Source organism: Aspergillus pseudonomiae (assembly GCF_009193645.1).
Source record: "Aspergillus pseudonomiae strain CBS 119388 unplaced genomic scaffold BDV37scaffold_99, whole genome shotgun sequence".
Classification (NCBI taxonomy): domain Eukaryota; kingdom Fungi; phylum Ascomycota; class Eurotiomycetes; order Eurotiales; family Aspergillaceae; genus Aspergillus; species Aspergillus pseudonomiae.
Genome location: NW_022476091.1, coordinates 118,878 through 135,351, shown reverse-complemented (window position 1 = coordinate 135,351; position 16,474 = coordinate 118,878). Strand labels below are relative to the sequence as shown.

At 44.1% G+C, this 16,474-nt stretch overlaps 9 protein-coding genes across 9 annotated transcripts; 5 read left to right on the top strand and 4 right to left on the bottom strand.

Moving 5' to 3' along the window:
- The first annotated feature begins 1,621 nt into the window (after window positions 1–1,621).
- Window positions 1,622–2,334, top strand: BDV37DRAFT_234992 (uncharacterized protein). Its single transcript, XM_032080418.1, has 3 exons — window positions 1,622–1,751; window positions 1,798–1,993; window positions 2,075–2,334. Coding segments are annotated over exons 1-3 (333 nt in total). The 5' UTR covers window positions 1,622–1,749; the 3' UTR covers window positions 2,210–2,334.
- Window positions 2,335–2,510: 176 nt separating this feature from the next.
- On the top strand, window positions 2,511–4,591 carry BDV37DRAFT_275400 (uncharacterized protein; the record flags this gene model as incomplete). The annotated part of the gene is made up of 4 exons (XM_032085390.1): window positions 2,511–2,565; window positions 2,687–3,540; window positions 3,598–3,896; window positions 4,567–4,591. The coding sequence occupies 4 exons, from the start codon at window positions 2,511–2,513 to the stop codon at window positions 4,589–4,591; spliced, it is 1,233 nt and encodes a 410-aa protein (XP_031936658.1).
- Window positions 4,581–6,756, bottom strand: BDV37DRAFT_261020 (Hemimethylated DNA-binding protein YccV like-domain-containing protein). Its single transcript, XM_032083273.1, has 4 exons — window positions 6,221–6,756; window positions 6,003–6,156; window positions 4,951–5,954; window positions 4,581–4,897 (listed from the first exon to the last, which is right to left on the bottom strand). Exons 1-4 carry the CDS (start codon window positions 6,631–6,633, stop codon window positions 4,723–4,725), a joined length of 1,746 nt encoding a protein of 581 aa, XP_031936657.1. The 5' UTR covers window positions 6,634–6,756; the 3' UTR covers window positions 4,581–4,722.
- Window positions 6,757–7,000: 244 nt separating this feature from the next.
- BDV37DRAFT_234953 (putative C2H2 finger domain protein) lies at window positions 7,001–8,733 on the top strand. The gene is made up of 2 exons (XM_032080417.1): window positions 7,001–7,240; window positions 7,304–8,733. Exons 1-2 carry the CDS (start codon window positions 7,119–7,121, stop codon window positions 8,685–8,687), a joined length of 1,506 nt encoding a protein of 501 aa, XP_031936656.1. The 5' UTR covers window positions 7,001–7,118; the 3' UTR covers window positions 8,688–8,733.
- Window positions 8,655–11,157, bottom strand: BDV37DRAFT_297786 (putative R3H and G-patch domain protein; the record flags this gene model as incomplete). Its single annotated transcript, XM_032090402.1, has 3 exons — window positions 8,655–9,519; window positions 9,581–11,033; window positions 11,091–11,157. 3 exons carry the CDS (start codon window positions 11,155–11,157, stop codon window positions 9,063–9,065), a joined length of 1,977 nt encoding a protein of 658 aa, XP_031936655.1. The 3' UTR covers window positions 8,655–9,062.
- Window positions 11,158–12,015: 858 nt separating this feature from the next.
- Window positions 12,016–14,568, top strand: BDV37DRAFT_234878 (cysteine protease ATG4). The gene is made up of 5 exons (XM_032080415.1): window positions 12,016–12,878; window positions 12,950–13,246; window positions 13,336–13,504; window positions 13,557–13,784; window positions 13,856–14,568. Exons 1-5 carry the CDS (start codon window positions 12,722–12,724, stop codon window positions 14,214–14,216), a joined length of 1,212 nt encoding a protein of 403 aa, XP_031936654.1. The 5' UTR covers window positions 12,016–12,721; the 3' UTR covers window positions 14,217–14,568.
- On the bottom strand, window positions 14,383–15,247 carry BDV37DRAFT_234769 (histone H2B family protein). Its single transcript, XM_032080414.1, has 5 exons — window positions 15,124–15,247; window positions 14,961–15,042; window positions 14,836–14,907; window positions 14,697–14,784; window positions 14,383–14,640 (listed from the first exon to the last, which is right to left on the bottom strand). Exons 1-5 carry the CDS (start codon window positions 15,133–15,135, stop codon window positions 14,550–14,552), a joined length of 345 nt encoding a protein of 114 aa, XP_031936653.1. The 5' UTR covers window positions 15,136–15,247; the 3' UTR covers window positions 14,383–14,549.
- Window positions 15,248–15,294: 47 nt separating this feature from the next.
- Window positions 15,295–16,187, bottom strand: BDV37DRAFT_234887 (uncharacterized protein). Its single transcript, XM_032080416.1, has 2 exons — window positions 16,156–16,187; window positions 15,295–15,875 (listed from the first exon to the last, which is right to left on the bottom strand). Exon 2 carries the CDS (start codon window positions 15,727–15,729, stop codon window positions 15,361–15,363), a length of 369 nt encoding a protein of 122 aa, XP_031936652.1. The 5' UTR covers window positions 15,730–15,875; window positions 16,156–16,187; the 3' UTR covers window positions 15,295–15,360.
- BDV37DRAFT_234726 (histone H2A) lies at window positions 15,632–16,379 on the top strand. Its single transcript, XM_032080413.1, has 4 exons — window positions 15,632–15,848; window positions 15,905–15,993; window positions 16,046–16,249; window positions 16,300–16,379. The coding sequence occupies exons 1-4, from the start codon at window positions 15,796–15,798 to the stop codon at window positions 16,353–16,355; spliced, it is 402 nt and encodes a 133-aa protein (XP_031936651.1). The 5' UTR covers window positions 15,632–15,795; the 3' UTR covers window positions 16,356–16,379.
- The last annotated feature ends 95 nt before the right edge of the window (window positions 16,380–16,474 follow it).

Sequence of the window (16,474 nt, the reverse complement as noted above, 5' to 3'; positions counted from 1 at the left end):
TTACAATACATAGAAAAAAAATTATAAAATAAATAAAAATAATACATAAAAATAATAAAAAGCTTATCTAATATCTATTAATATTAATACTATTATTATTTATAACTATTATTTACTTAATAATATTTTATATTACTATATAAAATATCTACTATATTTTTAAAATAATAACTATTTAATATAAATAATATATTTACCGCTATCTAAAAATAGATAGCCTAGAAAAAAAAGTATAATTATTATAAAATTTATAATAATTATATAAAATAACTATATAGTATATTCTATCTTAAATATATAGATATCTTAAAAACTAGATAATACCTTTGATATCTATAACAGTTACTTTTTTAATAATAAATAATAGTTTCTTTTTAAGGATTTAGTACTCTATATAAGGAATCTTAAAAATTCCTAACTATAAATAAGCTATAAAAATAGTAGAGGAAAAATTAAGAATCAGTCTCTATCTATAGACTATTTACTATTGTTTTGCCTATGTATCCTTACCTAGTTAACAGGTCTTCTACCCTGATTAATAGATAATCTTAACAGGATCTATAATATAAAATCCTAAGGATCTATTTATTTATTTACCTAGGGCTTAGACCTATTTAGTCTTATCTTATTATCTCTTAATTAATCAATTCTATTTTTAGTTCTTTATTGACTTAAGCCCTAGCGCTTTTCCTATTTAGGACTAGGGTTCCAGATAATATAAAGTTTATTAACTATATATATTTGGTAATTAGAGAAATATATATAAATCAAAATTAATTATTATTAAAACTATATTTTAAATAATATATTAAATTAAATATAAAAAAATTAATTAATACTATAAAAATAAATATTTTTATATATTTTAAATTCTATAATATTTATGATATTTTAATATAAATTATTTTATGAATTATAAGTAGTTTACTAAATAGTTTATTGATTTTTATTTTTATATAATTTAAATATAAATTATTTTATAATATATAAATAGTCTACTATTATATAATTATTATAATATTTCTATATCTTATATTCTCGATAGTTTTATTTATTAAGGATCCCTGTAATTAGTTTACTTGCCATCAATACTTATAATAGATCAAGGTCAGCTACACAGATTCCATAACATATATCTCTATATATATTAGTTTATTTATCAGAACTTAATAACAAATACCCAGGTGTAATAATAGTATAATAATATTACTCAATATATCAACCTAATTAAATTAAAAAAATATAATCAACTAAAACCTTAAAGCCGTTACCAAGGCAGTAAAACTGTACTGGCAGAATATCAACCTGTAAGAAATTATCTAAGTATATCTACATACACTACGGAGTGGAGTACATTGTTGTTCCGTCAAATATCCATATTCACTGAATATGTACTGGTTTTGGTGTCACCCTGTACTTTTAGACAAATACATCAACTTATGGCCAACAATATATATATTTTCTGAAAGCTTTATCTAAGGTCTGGTAGGATGGAGGTCCTAGCTAGCAGACAAGGATCTAATTAGATGCCCTGGAAGAGCGCGCGGGGCTTTCCCCTCCCTTGCGAATGCCAACATGCGAATAGGAATACCATACTCCCATTTAGTCTATAGTTGATTTTGAGACATCCGCCCACGGTATGTTGAAGGTGTAAAATTATCAATCATCTCACCCTGGGGTTAGCTACAATATGATACTTGCCTGTTTACCATATACTGGCTCTTGAATCCCAGCGTGTATTATATCAGAATGTAAGTGAGATCTGATATATTGTTTGCCTGTGATTGACCAGGGCAGGTCTACCGACAACTATTTGTCTATATCAAAAATCAGGCTAACGAGCAACCCCCATCTCCTTCCCTTGCCATATATGCTCGATGGGGCAAGAGCTGATACTCAAAATATGGATGATAATGAAACTGGGCTAGCGGTCACGTCTACAGTTACTTCTTATTCACCGCAGCCTGACAATACGAGTAGACCAGAATTTGCAGTATGTATAGAGGAGCCACCGAAAATAATCGAAAGCAGTACATATGTTCGGAATAGCAGACTAATATGAGCTCCATAACAGATACGATTAACAAGTTCCAGGCGCAGTAACGTCGAAGAAAGACTGGAAGAGGATGATGATGAGCCTCCAAAATCTATTATACATGCACCCCCTGGCTTCAATGACTTTGTGGGTATTCCTTGCATATACGTTTAACGCCCATGCAACATGCTCTGCTAAATTGTACCGAACGTAGATTATATATTCGCAACAGTCATCAGGCTGCATAGCTACATCTCGATCAGATGGTTTTGCGGATTCCGAGAGGGAAAGACACCATATTTCCCCCCCTGCTTTTGGTGGAACAGAAAAGGTACTCAATTCCTTCTAATGCCATCTTTGGGTAAACTAAACCTGTCAGAAGATCTCTAAGAATCCATTATCGCCGCCACCGCTGACTACTGCAATTGAGTCTACGAAAGACTGGTCTGAGCGAGCGACTCCTCGAGCGCAGACAATGCGAGACTTTGACGATGAAATCGACGAAAAATCGCATTCAGGCAATCTTGAGGGTAAGGTAGCCATCCACCCCGACCTATGGGGCAACGATCGCTAGATTCAGCACTGAAAGTATAGTAGATATACTAGAAGGGACTGGTCCCAAGAAGGCCGGCCGGCAAGTGGGTGAGACAGGCACATTCAACTTGACGATCGAGCACTTCTCCGACGGAGAAGCCGAACTGAAGACATTGAAGATTGCCTTGGCTGAATGTTGGTCCCTTTGCAATACTTTGGCCAGTTTGAGCTATATTCACCGACAGCGGTCCAATTCCGGGGCTGACATGCAAGAAGAGGCCTGGAAATCATGTTGGCGGTTATGCCAGGAACTCTACACCTGCCAGAACAAAAACTACACATATCAAATCAGCCCTACACTTGATCTCTGCCGAAACTTTTGTCAAACACTGTTTGACAGTCGAGTTCATGAGAATGAACTAACGGATTCGGTCCTTCGCGTCAGCTTTGAACTCAACAACCACCTGTATAACACGCACGATCGAGACTTGCCCGACGCCTTTAGGGAGAGGACATTAGATTTCTATATTACACTGTGTCATCGTCTCATGAAGCAAAGAGCTCTGGTGACGGAAATGGACTCTTTGTTAACCGCATGCTGGTCACTGGCGGAGATGTTGTTCAGCATACGCCAGAGTAAGAAAGGGGGATCTCGTTTGAGCGAAGAGTTACTCGGTTCTGCTGTTCAGGCTTGCTGGGAACTTTGCGATATATTTCGGGAGGGGTGGACGCAACGGAGCATTCGCGATTCTGATCGTGGGACGCCGCGGCCGAGCCAAGCGATATTTAATCAGATTGAGCAGCAGACCAGCCAACCCTGGCACGGCCTCAGAGGCGAGTTGCCTGAACCACATCGGCATCCCGAAACGCCAACAACTATCTTTGAGGACGCAACCGCCATTTCTCCCGACGAAGAGCCAATTCCAAACATCTGCATTTTAGGCCAGGGATCGCCAGCCCATAACTCCTATGTGAAATGATCGACCAATTCGTCCAATATCTCGACGCAAACCCATTCTTCTAAGCAGACATCTTCGACAAATACGGTGACAATTTCGACTAATGACCCAAATCTATCAAGTCTTAGGATCTTAGTGACCAAGGCCGCAACGAATAGCGGTCACCATCGCAACAGACCACAGAGTCTATTATCCTTTGTAAAATCTCGTTCATCGGATGTATTCAGCTCATTGTCTTGGCAAATGTCCCTTCTTGCAAATCACAAAAGACTCGTTGGATTTGACCCTGTGTTCCACAATGCTGGCCCACAGGCCCAGGCGAGTGCATTGGATATATCAAGCAAGGGCCGCCCAAGAAATGATGCAACGTGGAAAGTTACCCTGGCTATACGACCTTTATCGCCTTGTGGCTGGGTTCCATGTAGAAGAAGCAATAAACTGGAAAGGCCCAGTGCTTCAAACGTAATACTACTTATCCCCCATCTTACTATATTCTGGCAGTCTTTCTCCTCTCCCTCTAGCTTTGCTAGCAACCCGTAAGCCTGGCCGATAGTAATGTGATATGAAAAGAAAGGAATTGGGGTGGGAGAGGAGACGAGAACAGATAGCTATTTTAATTTATCGCCTTTGCCTAGCTGACCTAGCTCTTTATACTACCCTCCTAGAGAAGACCGAGATAGGACGCGGGGCTGGGTAGGATTGCAGTATGTATGGTGTACTCTGAGCAGGAAAGATACTCATTCTACTAGACTTGATCTGTTATCTACAGCATTCACATATCTATGGCTTCTATAACGGCAGTTTTTGTTCTTCATTCAGTCGAGGTTGAAGTTCCCAAAACTAAGCTGACAACCAATATAGCCCCAACACATGAGTCCACACATCCTAGCAGATCCGTTGTCATGCGAAAATACCAACCATTAACCTCCTCCTTATTTTCTATAATATCTGTAACCCGAATATCAGAGTGCTCTTTCTACGATAAATATAAGCCCTACACATTTTTGATACTATAAATAGTATAACTAAATTCAATAGATTCACTGCCATTACCGATACATAAGAATTCGAAGCATCTGTATTATGACATAGCCTGTATAGGACGCTGCGTTGATGACGGGCGTTCGCGGCCGTTCTGCAATAGCAGGCAGAGAATAAAAGCACAGCCCTTCAACCGCATGCCCTCAATATCCATCAATCATCAGGATACTCGTCTTTGATGTTGCTCACAAAAGCTCGAGTCGCTTCGTCCCATCGCCTGAAATGCCTCCCTGCGACTGCAGTAAGGTTTGTAGGGAGCTCAGAGATATCGGGAACCAGAAGCTCAATATTCTCCTCCGCCACATACCGCACACTTCTATCCTCGACACTAGAGCATGGGTCAGCCTGACAGTGCATTTCCAATTGCACATAGGAACATACAGAACGTGGTAGAAGCTTTGATGCCTTCCTCCCTGCAAACGATCAATCCCCATCCTCCTCATCCACTGCTCGCCTGCATCGCATTCAGTGTCCCAACCGGTTATGATAGCTATGTAGTTATACCGGCGGTGTCGGAAAACCTGACCAATGCGGTACTTCACATCGCATCGACCAGGAAAACGTCGTTTCACCTGCTTTGGAATCTCGTCCACGGCCCGCATGATGTGGAGACTTTCTAGAATATGCTCATATTCGAGCAACCCACGAAATATCGGGACTACATACTGTTCGACAAGGTATATATCAGACGGAAACTCCGTGGCAAATAACTCCATTAGCCAAGGTAAATGATGTCGAAACTCGGCCGGCCGAGAGGGGTCAGAAAGAAGCATTGTCGACCAAAGGGCAGCGTACTTCGCACTAACAGTATCCACTGGTTCTAAATGCACATCTAGATACTGAGGCATGCGTTGGACCGAATTCAATATATTCTTGCTGCACCTTAAAACGATTTCTGAGGTCCGAGATTCACCTAGAAAGGTCGACTGTTCGACAGTAGATGCCCCCAAATAGTTCAGCTGGCTTTGCAGATTGGTGACTGGCGTCTCTCTATCTGAGCGAAATGGGTCCATATAGATAGGATCTCCACAAACTCCGGGCCCCAGCACATTGCCATTTACATCCAGTCCTGGTGGAGGTTTGACAATAACATGGACATGGAAAGGGAACCCACAAGGTCGAGCATTTAGGCCAAGCCTCTGCGCAACATAGCAATATATAGCCGCAGACACCAGGGGAAGCGAATTATGGTTCGGGTCATTCAGTGCGACACCCAAGAAATTGTGCTCTAGGCAATGATACTCCTTATCTGGTTGAATACCAGTCAGGTTGTTTGACTTCAAATATACTGCGATAATCCTCGCCTTATCGCGAGTTGTGAGCATATTTATACTAGGGTATAATGAGGAAAGTCGTCCAACGATTTCATCCAGCTTGTTAGTTATCTAGAGCTTGATTAGCAATCACTACCCATTTTTAGCAAGCATACGCACTTCGTCAAGGCTTCCATATCCGCTCTCTGGTATGAAAAGGTCGAAAGCGCCCAGTGCTCGTTCCAGTGCTACATTCCCACCATTCCTTAGTCTAGCCCATACTGGCAACGCAATACTCCGGTGTAGACAGGTCAGGAGCACCTTGCCATAATACCTTTTAGTCGTCACCACAGTTCGGTCAACGAAGCTCAATGGAGAAACAGGTATTTAAGACAAACCTTCTTGCTAGATGGTCATCTGTCTCTAATTCTGATGAGATGTTCCTTATAAGTGTATCTTTAACATCATACCCAAGGTCGATAAGTGCATGGAACTTTTCGATTCTCCCCGTTTGTCCCGCAAGGATACTGTCCAGCAGATGACTAGCAGTGCAGTCCGTCAGATGCCTAGATACATATAAGGCCTTCCAGTCTACTGCATGGATGGGAGCCGACAATTTTTGTAGTATATCATGTGTGCTGTCCCAGTACTGGAAATACACTTGGCAGTAAAACCGCCACAATAGAGGCTCGCTGGTAGCACGTTCGAATCGATGGGCTGTCTGCTGCAAAGCAGCCGCAGAACAGGGGTGGCTGTAGCATAGGATAGTGTGGAGTATCTCTTCAGGAACACTGTCGAGAGATAAAACCATTCCGCTAGAATGTTTCAATCGGAAATTGAATCGATGTGAGCTTTACCCCTCGGGATGGGGAAAGGTGGGTTATGTGTAGCATTAAGATTACATTCCGCTGGGAGGGCTATCATTGGCCTTGGCTGAACAGGGAGGCATTATTCAATCTTAATTATGTGGCTCACGTTTGTACCTTCACACTCACATGTATGCAATTTTCACCTCTCTAGGGATTGTCCAGTGTTCAGTATCAAGCATAGCCACAAACTCTATATAGGGGATGGTTCATGACATACGCGCGCGCACACACACACACACACACACACACACACACACACACACACACACACACACACGTATACCTTGTATAAATATAGCCGCCACCTCGCCAATTTCTGTACACCACACATGATAAATCTAGACAAGGCCGCAATCCGCGCAACCCGCCACTGTTCCATGCCCCTCACTTCGAATCAAACACCATATCCTGCTGTGGTCAATTATCCATGGGACAGACGCACTCCTCGAACAGCCACGAGGGACCAGGCTCGACCCTAACCCAGCCAGAGGAGAAGAAGGTAGATTATTACGAGCTGCTGCAGGTTGAACGAAATGCATCTGGCGACGAGTAAGTCTTAAGCATATAAGAAAGTATCTACTAGGAAGATGCTTAATCGATTTGATACGCTAGGATAAAAAAGGCCTACAGAAGAAGGGCTCTAGAACTGCACCCGGATAGAAATTACGGCAACGTGGAGGCTGCTACCAGGCTGTTCGCCGAAGTTCAATCTGCGTACGAAGTTCTCTCAGACGCCCAGGAGCGTGCGTGGTATGACTCGCACCGCGATGTCTTCCTGGGAAGCGATGGCAAACCAGAAGGGGCCGATTATTCGTACGATACGCGGATGACAACCTCCGACGACGTTCTGAAATTGTTTTCAAAATTCAGTCCTCGGATGGACTTTACAGACGCGCCAACCGGATTTTACGGTGCCTTGCGTGAGACATTTGCACGACTTGCCTTAGAGGAGACAATGGCCTGTCGCTGGGAGAATATCACGTGCATCCAGTATCCTACATTTGGGAACTGCGACGCCGACCCTGAAGAGGTCGTACGTCCATTCTATGCTGCCTGGGGCAGTTTTTCTACAAAAAAGTCATTCGCCTGGAAAGATGTCTACCGTTACTCCGAGGCACCAGATCGTCGCGTTCGCAGGCTGATGGAGAAGGAAAACAAGCGTCTTAGGGAAGATGCTATTCGGGAATTCAATGAGGCTGTCAGATCGCTTGTAGCTTTTGTGAAGAAGCGCGATCCCCGGTACAAGTCTAACGCACAGAATGAATCACAACGGCAGGAATTCCTTCGTCAATCAGCAGCTGCACAAGCAGCCAAATCACGAGCAGCAAACCAGGCGAAACTTCGTGATCATGTGATGCAAGATTGGGCGAAGGCAGAAAGTTTGGATGAGGAATCTAGCGATACAAGTGAGGACGAAGTTGAGTACTTTGAGTGCGTTGCGTGCCATAAAACCTTCAAAAGTCATAATCAGTTCGAGGCCCACGAACGCAGCAAAAAACATATAAAAGCTGTGAAACAGCTACGCCGGGAGATGAGAGCACAGAATGAAGAGCTGGACCTTAAAGGAAATGTTTCTAACCCCGAAGAGCCCCAGTGGGATGATTCTACGCGTAACAGCCCACAGGATGACCTGGTGCACACTATGGTGTCACCAGTGCAACAAACACCCGATAGCGAGACAAGAAATAGTATCAGAACAGACAAATATACCTCTGATACTAGTGTTGAAATTAAACCCGATGAAGGTTCTTTGACGCACACAGAATGCCATGGGAACTCTATGCCAGATCTCAGCGAGGCTGATTATGTACCTAGGAAGTGTGTTGAACAGCGATTAGGTTCCCAAACCACGTTATCCCAACAAACAGGAGAGATGGAATCACTAGACAGCCTGTCCCAACAGTTCTCAACGACTGAAATAGAGGACTCGCAAACAATTACACCAAAGGTGGGAAAGACTAAACAAAAATGTGCGAAAAAAGCCCAGCGTCAATGAGCCAGGTCCAGAATATTAAATATGCCACTTGCTACGCTATTTTTCCCTCAAGGTCACAACTGTTTATTCATATCCACGAGTCTAATCACGCTCAACCCTTACCCATGAGCGATACGCAAAAAGGAGGCAATAAACAGAGTAAAGACGCTTGCTTGTTGTCTTTCCTTATCCGGGCCAGAGTTTCACTACCATTGCAGGCTTCTATGGTCGGGATCAGGTACACTGGAGGCATCATTATATCGTCCAAAATCCAGGCATGTCTTATTTTTGTTTTATTGGAAATCATGACATACAGTTAGTATAGCATATATTGCTAGAAGTGGCACGGATATTCTTTGATGTGTGAGGCCATACTTATTACTCGACGAGGTAAGCCTACCCTAGGCCAGCCTTGGAATTTTTCACAACATGCGCGACTGGTAGCAGGATACCCTTATTGTTAGTAGCACCAAGAGCTGTTCCCGTGCTCCAACCCATTCTTTCCAGTATTTCTCTTCCCTTGTTTCCTGCTCCAATTTCGGGGGCAGATGCGCCGACGATATCACCATCCATGTATGAAACAGAACTGTCAGGACGACCACGAGGAGGTTTAGCAGACTTCGCAATCTTTCGATCCCAGGGTTTGGTTGCGGCGTGGTTAAATCTTCCCTTTGAGAATATTTGGTCGATAGAGGAAATGGTCTTTTGCGTGTGCCTCGGAGTCCGGGAATTCTTGTGCAGGATAGGAAATCTAGAGGACCCCTTGCCTCGTGACTGTGAATTTAAGGACAGCGCATTTGCTAGATCATGAATCAGTTTCCTACGGTGCTTGGTCATAGGCGGAAGAGCCAAACTAGAAATGCAAGTTAATCAATAAGCATTCATCGCTGAGTTCATGGAGCAACAAAACATACCTGGTTCTTGACGACAGTAGGAAAACGCGTATCTCCATCTTCAAGTCACTAAAACCCATGCCATTTGTATATTTGCTTCTCAGATCTGGGTCACTTGCCCCTCGACCTAGAAGGCCTTGGGAGCGAAGTTCCTCTCTTTTCTGTTTTCGGGCCTTCTTCTTCTCGCGGTCATTCCGCCAGGCGTTCTCTAGTTCCAGCTCCAATTCACTGTCTGATAAGACCAGATCTGGATTGCGATGCTTTCCTCTTTTCTTCCTCCGAAGACTTGGCCTGCTGAAATCCATGATATCCAAGCCGTAGTAAGGGTCAATTTCCAAGGCGTCAGCGAAGGCAGTGGCCGAGGCAAATATATCACATTGTGAATCTTTGTGGTTCCGTTGGGAAAGGGCGGGGTGCCCTTGGGCCTTAAGTCCCTCGATGTCTAGGTCAGTATCAAGAGTATTCCCTTCGTCAGAGTCGCTGGCTTGCGAGCTGTGTAGATCCTGATTGCTAGCTGAGGCGGCATCGTCAAGCGGGTATGATATTGCATCATTACTCTCGCCATCTGCTAATTTCAGTATAAATTCTGTCGGCAGAATCACTTTGCGCTTACGTTCCGACAATATGTCCCTACGTGGATATTTTCCCTTGCCGGGATGACGAATCGAATCACAAATGGCCGCATGGGCCGCGAAGTTCTGAGGTAGCATCTCTATCCCATGCTCGGGCTCATGCGTTGTAGCACCAGCTAGTGAGCTATGTAGATCTCCGTAGTAGTTTTCGGCCATGTTTGCTATATAGTCAGCTAGTATGTCATCATCTTCGTTTTCCGATGTCTCCTGAGCAACTTTCTCTCCATATGGAATAACAGTCTTCGTCTGCCCGATATTTTCCGCTGTTGGTGGGTTTCTCTGTGATAGCTCATATGTTGATATGCCATCGGATACCGGACACACCCTGGACTCCGGTGCATGTAGCCTTGCGTCGGGTGGCGATTCGAGTTCTTTTGGCGAGTGGTAACTTGTTTTGGAAGCCTTCACTGCGTGGCCTTCAACGATGATACGAGGTCTTTCTTCGAGTCTACGCCGCCCATAGAACACTATTTCATCTTCACTAGAGTTGTCACACTCGGATAATGATAATGCGGTGACGGGGTCTGCAAACCCAGTGTGTGCACCAGTTTCGCCTAATGAGTCAATAAAGAATGGCGCATCGGGCATTGCTGGTTCGTTTTTCAAGTCCTGTGCATCCTCCTTTAGCTCGGCCCCTCTTGTGGGCGGTTGCTTGTTGCTTTCTTCTGTCCAGGGACCGCGTCCTTCATGAGCCTCTCTCTCGTTATTCTCATCTCGCTGGGTGTTGCCTGCGCTCACAAAACGGACTCCTTGATGGCGTAGATTGGAGCCAGTGCGCCACAGATTCCGACCCTCTGTGTTCCTTGCTTCTTGCTGCATCGTCAGGTGCCCTGGTTGGTGGTCTTCGAGAAGTCAGCTAATAAGCGACCTAACGCTAATCATTCCTGGAGCAGCAATACCTATACTGGACTTCATCGTCGGCTTCTGCCTCTTGATTCGCGCTTTCGCCTTGCTGTGACGAGTCATTTCGAAAAGTGTTTGGTATTTGGTTGGTTCTGGATGTGTCGACGTACTTCTGAACTTGGCTAAATTTATGGGGTACAGCATGGGTTTGTAAAACCTGTGCATGGGGCAACCTTAATAATCAGGTGTATCTAACAGCTAACGTAACTGGCAAGCACCCTGCGCACGCAAGTACCCTACGCAGCTCTGTAATCTATACAAATCAGCTATTTTTACCACTTGAATATCTCAGCAACCACAGATTGTAAAGTTATAATATTAAATATATAATATAGTATAGAATAAATAGGAATACTCTTTTTTTTTCTAAATTTTTTCTTTCAACTTTATGGTATAAATTAAGAATATCAAAAATACCGCTGTAATATATAATATTGAAGGATACATAACTTATCTAAAACTCTCTACTTTATATATTAAGGACTAAGTACTATTATATACTATATCCAAATTTTATCTTATTGTAGTCCATAGTTGTTGAGATATTCAAGTAGTAAAAGTAGCTGATTTATATAGATTATAGAGCTGCGCAGGGTACTTGCGTGCGCAGGGTGCTTGCCAGTTACGTTAACTAACGGAACTGGCAAGCGGCCTCTGGAGAGCATAGAAAATAGCACTTTTTAGAGTCCAAATATCTCAACAATTAAAGGGGATAGCAATATAATATCTAATAGGCATATACATAGTCTATTTTAATATTATACGGATTTTTAAATATTTTTAGCCCTCTTTTTAAGGCTCTATACTACAATAATATATAAAATACAAAAGATACATTGTAATTTATATCACTTTATAATATATAGAGTATGATATCTTCTGTGCTTGAAATATATCCCTATGGCGGTGTATTAGTCCAAATATCGGATTTTAGATAGCTATCGTCTCTAGTTATAGATATATTGGGGTTATGAAAGTGCCATTTTCTATCCATGGAATACTGAGATCGAGCCGCTTACCAGTACTGACGGAACTTATAACAAGTCACTTCAAGCTTACTAAGTACCGAGCTACCCCCGACACCCCTCTTTTCAGAGTAGAAAAACAATGAAAGGAATAGGAGTGGTAATTAAAATAATAGATAGTCTGGGCATGATTGGCATTTCAATGTCCGACACGCAACCACCTCTCCTCAGATCAGTCTGTACACGTGTTGGTTACTAGTATGGTCTAGCAATGACGTTTGCATGATTTGGGATGGGTAGTTTGTGTAGGTATCTCGTGACTGGTGCAGTTGTGGCCCCTCCTCAGATCATCATAGGATGGAAGTTTCTTTGAGTAACTATCACTAGTAATTATCACTTATATGCGATACTGTCCTTGTCTGGTATTTCCTGTTGTGCTTGCTTTCGGGCCATTTTGAGATACTTCTTGGGCCAAGAAGGCTAGTTACATATACCTCCAGGTGCATGTGTATAAAATATATATATATATGTATTTAACCAACTGTACTTCACCACCTAGCCAACCACAAACCGCCAGTGAACGTCACCTCAACAACCACAATACCCAGAAACAAATACCAGCAGTACAGCCGTCCCAAACACACTGATCACACCCCAAAAAGATGAACAGTGTAGACATAGGGCGGTGCAGCAAACGCATTGTACAATACCTATGGGATCCCGAGCCCAGGAATGATCAAAAGCCAGATGCCTCTATCTGGTGCTTGGGAGTAGAGTATGCCCCGCGGTTTAAGAAATATGCAGCAAACAGAACACCCGGTAAGATAGGAAATTGTTCTACCATCACCATTTATATGGGCGGAAGATGACTGATATGTGTGGGCGAATAGATAGGGATGAGCCTGACGCTGGAACAAACACCATAGACGATGTAACAGAACATGGATGGCCAGAAGCATTCGTCTCGGACTTCGAGTCGAAGATCTGGATGACATATCGATCTAATTTCCCCCCAATACCAAGACCGGACAACGATGAAGCGAATCATCCGATGACGCTAACTGTACGCCTGAGAACACAGCTAATGGACCCTCAAGGCTTCACTTCAGACACAGGCTGGGGTTGCATGATCAGATCAGGGCAAAGCTTGCTAGCAAATGCAATGCTTACATTGTGCCTAGGCCGTGGTATGACCCGCCGCCCTCTTAACCCTATATATATATAACTCCGACACAACCCTTTCCTTCAATATAATCCTCATGCTAACATATCCTAGCCTGGCGCCGCGGGGATAAATCGGAAGAAGAGGCCCATCTACTATCTCTATTTGCTGATCATCCAGACGCGCCCCTCTCGATACATCGATTTGTCAAACATGGCGCCGAGTCATGTGGTAAACATCCTGGGGAGTGGTTTGGACCGTCAGCAACCGCTAGATGTATAGAGTATGCACCTAAATAACTCAGCCGCCCGAGCACGAGACTTACCAGTGAACAGGGCTCTCTCAGCACAATGTGGAAACATAGCGCCCAGAGTATATGTCACAAACGATACCTCAGACGTCTACGAAGATAGCTTCTTGCGAGTGGCTCGCAGTGGTTCGGGCAGTATACAACCCACATTAATACTGCTAGGGACTCGGCTAGGAATCGACAACGTCACGCCAGTGTACTGGGAGGGACTCAAAGCTGTCTTGCAATTGCCACAGTCGGTAGGCATCGCAGGGTATGTCTACATCCCCAGCGCCTGGCCATAGTTGGTAACAAAAGAATGCTGATACCCTTGACGTGCAACAGGGGTCGTCCTTCCGCGTCTCACTACTTCATCGGCACGCAAGGCTCGCACCTCTTCTATCTTGATCCCCATACCACGCGTCCCGCACTCCCATACAGCACTGGTGGTAGGTTCCCCTCCAAGGAGGAAATCAGCACATACCACACTCGCAGACTCAGACGCATTCATATACAAGATATGGATCCAAGTATGCTAATAGGCTTCCTTGTGAGAAATGAGGATGATTGGGACGATTGGAAGGGGCGCATAGGCTCAATGATGGGAAAGCCAATAATACATGTGCTCAAGGGAGCGGAAACTACTTACAACCAAGGCAGAAGGGAGGCACTCGATGAAGTCGAGGCGTTGGATGACGCTGAATAAAACAAAGCGCATGCGAGTGAAAGGCGCCACCCCGTTAGCCTCAAAGCATCGAAGAGCAGAATATGTTAGAGTAATTCAAATTTCGAACCCTAGTCTGAAAGTTGCTACTGCGCAACCATACCCAGGAGCACCGAGTTATGTTACAACGCATTCACGTCTCGAATAAAACCATGAAAAACATTTGGCCCAATGGGGAAAAACAAAGCCATCCCGTGACGCATTAAAAATCCCGCGAACACCCTGTACCCACCACCTCAAACCATAACAGATAACGAGGTAGTAAAAGACAATCCTGCATAAAAGAAACAAACAAAAAAAAGAAAAGAAAACAGTTTATTTGGCAGAAGAGGAGTACTTTGTCACAGCCTTGGTGCCTTCCGACACGGCATGCTTCGCCAGTTCACCAGGCAGGATAAGTCTGACACTGAAATTAAAAAAAATTAGCAAACTAACATGGAATCGACATTGATGATGACGTACGAGGTCTGGATCTCCCTTGATGAGATAGTGGACTTCTTGTTATAAGCGGCCAATTTGGAGGCCTCGGTTGCGACACGCTCGAAGATGTCTGCAAGTAGATTAGCGAATGACTCCACCATCAAAAATAAGGATGAAATACCATTGACGAAGGAGTTCAAGATAGACATAGCACGAGTGGAAATTCCGGTATCGGGATGAACCTGTTTCAAAACTACACTTGACATTAGCCTGTGAACTCCGAACTAGGGTAACATTGCCACATACCCTTGTAGATATAAGAAGAGTAGGTCTCCTTCCTGGTCTTTCCGCGCTTCTTCTTGTCACCAGAGGCAGCAGCCGCAGTCTTCTTGCCAGCTTCCTTCTTCTCAGCGGGGGCCTTGCCGCCAGCTGGGGCCTTGCCACCAGTGCTGGGCTTCTTCTCAGCAGCCTTGGGTGCCATTTTGTTCAAGTGATGTAGGAAATGAAATTTGACAAAAAACTAAAGTCGATGATATCGAAGGATGGCGAAAGTCAAGGCGTTGAAATCGTTGATAAATGTAGACGTGGAATGAGGAGGAGAACAGAAATGATGGAGACGCGGTGACGAGGGAGGCGCGCTACTTATACTAGCCTGCGAAAGTGCAGTTGATCCTGGGTGTGCAAAGGAAGCAGAATTTCAATACTGTCACGGTTGTGTATGATCTGTATGATTAGGTGAGGGAAAACGCGTCTCCAGCCGTGGACAAATGACTAAGATCACAGCAAGATGACAGTATTGAAAGATATATTCATAGATTACGACGCTTAACCATATTAGGAACAATACCACAACAACTTTACACGGAATCATGGCAGGCGCATCTGGCCAAGCTATGGATGCCTCGGACGATGATCTCCACTGTGATTGGCCAACCCCGCTAAGCGAGAGGGTGATCTGAAGGGCGTCTAGGCGGCCCAACGTCACCCTCACCGCGTCGTTATAAATGTCCGCCGCTTCCTCGCGCTGGCCAGTTACTTTTGACACCGTACCCAAACCATTGCTATCGTGTTTCATCGACGACCTGAATAACCCTTTCTCTTCATATTTTCGAATCTCGTCAAACCATTTTCAACCACAAAAATGACTGGAGGCAAGTCTGGAGGCAAAGCCAGCGGCAGCAAGAACGCGCAATCGTATGAATGAGCCTTTCCCCTATTTACGTCTACTATTCAAACTAATTTATCCCTAGCCGTTCTTCTAAGGCCGGTCTCGCGTTCCCCGTCGGCCGTGTCCACCGTTTGCTCCGCAAGGGCAACTACGCTCAGCGTGTTGGTGCTGGTGCGTCCCCACAACCACCGTCCCTTACAGTATATTTACTTACATGTACTAGGCGCACCCGTCTACCTCGCAGCCGTCTTGGAGTATCTCGCAGCTGAAATCCTCGAGTTGGCCGGTAATGCTGCCCGTGATAACAAGAAGACCCGTATCATCCCCCGCCATCTCCAGCTCGCCATTCGTAATGATGAGGAGTTGAACAAGCTGTTGGGTCACGTCACTATCGCCCAGGGTGGTGTTTTGCCTAACATTCACCAAAGTAAGAGTACCGGACACTCGTATATTGGATTGATGCTAACATGGAACCAGACCTTCTTCCCAAGAAGACCCCCAAGAGTGGAAAGGGTCCTAGCCAGGAGCTGTGAATTATTTGTTTTTATTTGGGTTTTCTCATTCGGCGTGGTTTGGTTCTCTTATTGATGTGATAACGGGGTTCTGGACTGGGCACGTTTATGGCTCTGCGTTTGTTTTTTTTTTTTTTTTT